This window comes from Scyliorhinus canicula, chromosome 6 (assembly GCF_902713615.1).
Source record: "Scyliorhinus canicula chromosome 6, sScyCan1.1, whole genome shotgun sequence".
Taxonomy (NCBI): Eukaryota; Metazoa; Chordata; class Chondrichthyes; order Carcharhiniformes; family Scyliorhinidae; genus Scyliorhinus; species Scyliorhinus canicula.
The window spans coordinates 108,588,359-108,592,643 of record NC_052151.1 but is presented as its reverse complement, the minus strand read 5'-3'; the positions used below and the strand labels follow the sequence as shown (position 1 = coordinate 108,592,643).

At 43.2% G+C, this 4,285-nt stretch overlaps 1 protein-coding gene across 1 annotated transcript; it reads left to right on the top strand.

Moving 5' to 3' along the window:
• Nucleotides 1-266: 266 nt before the first annotated feature.
• On the top strand, nucleotides 267-1,303 carry LOC119966824 (trace amine-associated receptor 1-like). Its single transcript, XM_038798796.1, is given in 2 exon segments — nucleotides 267-1,241; nucleotides 1,244-1,303. Coding segments are annotated over 2 exon segments (1,035 nt in total).
• Nucleotides 1,304-4,285: the final 2,982 nt, after the last annotated feature.

The window sequence follows — 4,285 nt, the reverse complement described above, 5'->3', positions numbered from 1 at the left end:
ACTTCTAAATGGCAGTTACATTTAAAAAGATGTTTTGAATTTTGTGATACCTCTGCAAATTACCTGTATAGCATCGCCAAAGAACATTCCATTTTAAACGTTACCTTTGACGTTCTGTTTGCAGTTGGAAATAGAAGAGAAGATGTTCAAAAGAAGAATCGGTGAGCTTCAGGAATTCACATAAGCTTTTAGGGAATTTGAAGATTTAATGATTTTGGAGCTAATTTAACAACTTGAAGGCTGACGCATCTTCAAAACGAACTAAAATGAATACAAGTCTCAGAAACACAGAAATGGTAGAATTTTGCTACGAATTTGTTCATGGAACCTCTTGCGCGAATGCAACCCGATCTCATGGCGTCCGAGCTGCCCTTTATGCCTTTGGAGCAGTAGCAATTCTGGTCACCATATTTGGTAACATGTTGGTGATTATTTCAATCTCACACTTCAAACAGCTCCACACACCCACTAATTATCTCATCCTTTCCTTGGCAATTGCTGACTTTTCGCTGGGGTGTATGGTTATGCCTTACAGTTTGATGAGGTCTATTGAGAACTGTTGGTATTTAGGGGAATTGTTTTGCAAACTTCAAGCAAGCTTTGATTTTATGCTCTGTGCAGCATCAATTTTCCACTTATGCTTTATTTCTGTTGATCGTTATTATGCGGTGTGTGACCCATTGAAATATAAGACCAGAATTACTCTTCAGATTGTCCTAATAATGATCTTCCTCAGTTGGATTCTTTCAGCATTTGTGGGTTTTGGCATGATATGTTTAGAACTAAATTTAATAGAAATTAGGGACTTTTACTACAATAATATTTATTGCTATGGGGGCTGTATACTTGTGATGGGTAAACTATGTTCAGTGATTTACTCGCTAATTTCCTTTTATTTCCCAGGGTTTATTATGCTATGTATTTATACAAAGATTTACCATGTAGCTACAAAACAAGCCCGAGCCATAAACGACATCACAAGGCAAATCCAGACCATCAAAGACTGCAAAACTGTAACTTCTCAAACAAGTGAAAGAAAGGCTGCAAAAACTCTTGGAATAGTGGTGGGGGTATTTTTAATCTGTTGGTCTCCATACTTCACTTGTAATTTCATTGATCCTTTCATTGAACATTCAACCCCACCAATTATGTTTGACCTATTTTTTTGGCTCGGGTATTTAAACTCTGCATTTAATCCCGTGATATATGCATTTTTTTATTCTTGGTTCCGAAAGGCCCCTAAAAAATTGTTTTGACTTTTAAAATATTCTCAACCGATTCCTCAAGAATAAACCTTTTCTGAGCTAATTGCATCAAAATAACATGAGAATTGTAAACTTGGTGAAAAACACTTATAGAACATAGAACATAGAACGATACAGCGCAGTACAGGCCCTTCGGCCCTCGATGTTGCACCGACATGGAAAAAATCTAAAGGCCATCTAACCTACACTATGCCCTTATCATCCATATGCTTATCCAATAAATTTTTAAATGCCCTCAATGTTGGCATGTTCACTACTGTTGCAGGTAGGGCATTCCACGGCCTCACCACTCTTTGCGTAAAAAACCCACCTCTGACCTCTGTCCTATATCTATTACCCCTCAATTTAAGGCTATGTCCCCTCGTGCTAGCCACCTCCATCCGCGGGAGAAGGCTCTCGCTGTCCACCCTATCTAACCCTCTGATCATTTTGTATGCCTCTATTAAGTCACCTCTTAACCTTCTTCTCTCTAACGAAAACAACCTCAAGTCCATCAGCCTTTCCTCATAAGATTTTCCCTCCATACCAGGCAACATCCTGGTAAATCTCCTCTGCACCCGTTCCAAAGCTTCCACGTCCTTCCTATAATGAGGCGACCAGAACTGTACGCAATACTCCAAATGCGGCCGTACTAGAGTTTTGTACAACTGCAACATGACCTCATGGCTCCGGAACTCAATCCCTCTACCAATAAAGGCCAACACACCATAGGCCTTCTTCACAACCCTATCAACCTGGGTGGCAACTTTCAGGGATCTATGTACATGGACACCGAGATCCCTCTGCTCATCCACACTACCAAGAATTTTACCATTAGCCAAATATTCCGCATTTCTGTTATTCTTTCCAAAGTGAATCACCTCACACTTCTCCACATTAAACTCCATTTGCCACCTCTCAGCCCAGCTCTGCAGCTTATCTATGTCCCTCTGTAACCTGCAACATCCTTCCGCACTGTCTACAACTCCACCGACTTTAGTGTCGTCTGCAAATATACTCACCCATCCTTCTGCGCCCTCCTCTAGGTCATTTATAAAAATGACAAACAGCAACGGCCCCAGAACAGATCCTTGTGGTACGCCACTCGTAACTGAACTCCATTCTGAACATTTCCCATCAACTACCACTCTCTGTCTTCTTTCAACTAGCCAATTTCTGATCCACATCTCTAAATCACCCTCAATCCCCAGCCTCCGTATTTTCTGCAATAGACGACCGTGGGGAACCTTATCAAACGCTTTACTGAAATCCATATACACCACATCAACTGCTCTACCCTCGTCTACCTGTTCAGTCACCTTCTCAAAGAACTCGATAAGGTTTGTGAGGCATGACCTACCCTTCACAAAACCATGCTGACTGTCCCTAATCATATTATTCCTATCTAGATGATTATAAATCGTATCTTTATAATCCTCTCCAAGACTTTACCCACCACAGACGTTAGGCTCACCGGCCTATAGTTACCGGGGTTATCTCTACTCCCCTTCTTGAACAAAGGGACCACATTTGCTATCCTCCAGTCCTCTGGCACTATTACTGTAGCCAATGATGACCTAAAAATCAAAGCCAAAGGCTCAGCAATCTCTTCCCTGGCTTCCCAGAGAATCCTAGGATAAATCCCATCCGGCCCCGGGGACTTATCTATTTTCACCTTGTCCAGAATTGCCAACACTTCTTCCCTACGCACCTCAATGCCATCTATTCTAATAGCCTGGGTCTCAGCATTCTCCTCCACAATATTATCTTTTTCTTGAGTGAATACTGACGAAAAGTATTCATTTAGTATCTCGCTTATCTCCTCAGCCTCCACACACAACTTCCCACCACTGTCCTTGACTGGCCCTACTCTTACCCTAGTCATTCTTTTATTCCTGACATACCTATAGAAAGCTTTTGGGTTTTCCTTGATCCTACCTGCCAAAGACTTCTCATGTCCCCTCCTTGCTCGTCTCAGCTCTCTCTTTAGATCCTTCCTCGCTTCCTTGTAAATATCAAGCGCCCCAACTGAAACTTCACGCCTCATCTTCACATAGGCCTCCTTCTTCCTCTTAACAAGAGATTCCACTCCTTTGGTAAACCACGGTTCCCTCGCTCGACCCCTTCCTCCCTGCCTGACTGGTACGTACTTATCAAGAACATGCAATAGCTGTTCCTTGAACAAGCTCCACATATCCAGTGTGCCCAACCCTTGCAGCCTACTTCTCCAACCAACACATCCTAAGTCATGTCTAATGGCATCATAATTGCCCTTCCCCCAGCTATAACTCTTGCCCTGCGGGGTATACTTATCCCTTTCCATCACTAACGTAAAGGTCACCGAATTGTGGTCACTGTTTCCAAAGTGCTCACCTACCTCCAGATCTAACACCTGGCCTGGTTCATTACCCAAAACCAAATCCAATGTGGCCTCGCCTCTTGTTGGCCGGTCAACATATTGTGTCAGGAAACCCTCCTGCACACATTGTACAAAGAATGACCCATCTAATGTACTCGAACTATAACTTTTCCAGTCAATATTTGGAAAGTTAAAGTCTCCCATAACAACTACCCTGTTACTTTCGCTCTTTTCCAGAATCATCTTCGCCATCCTTTCCTCTACATCCCTAGAACTATTTGGTGGCCTATAGAAAACTCCCAACAGGGTGACCTCTCCTTTCCTGTTTCTAACCTCAGCCCATACTACCTCAGAAGAAGAGTCCCCATCTAGCATCCTTTCCGCCACCGTAATACTGTCCTTGACTAGCAGCGCCACACCTCCCCCTCTTTTGCCCCCTTCTCTGAGCTTACTAAAACACCTAAACCCCGGAACCTGCAACAACCATTCCTGTCCCTGCTCTATCCATGTCTCTGAAATGGCCACAACATCGAAGTCCCAGGTACCAACCCATGCTGCCAGTTCCCCTACCTTATTTCGTATACTCCTGGCATTGAAGTAGACACACTTCAAACCACCTACCTGAACACTGGCACCCTCCTGCGAAGTCAAATCTGTGCTCCTGACCTCTATACTCTCAATC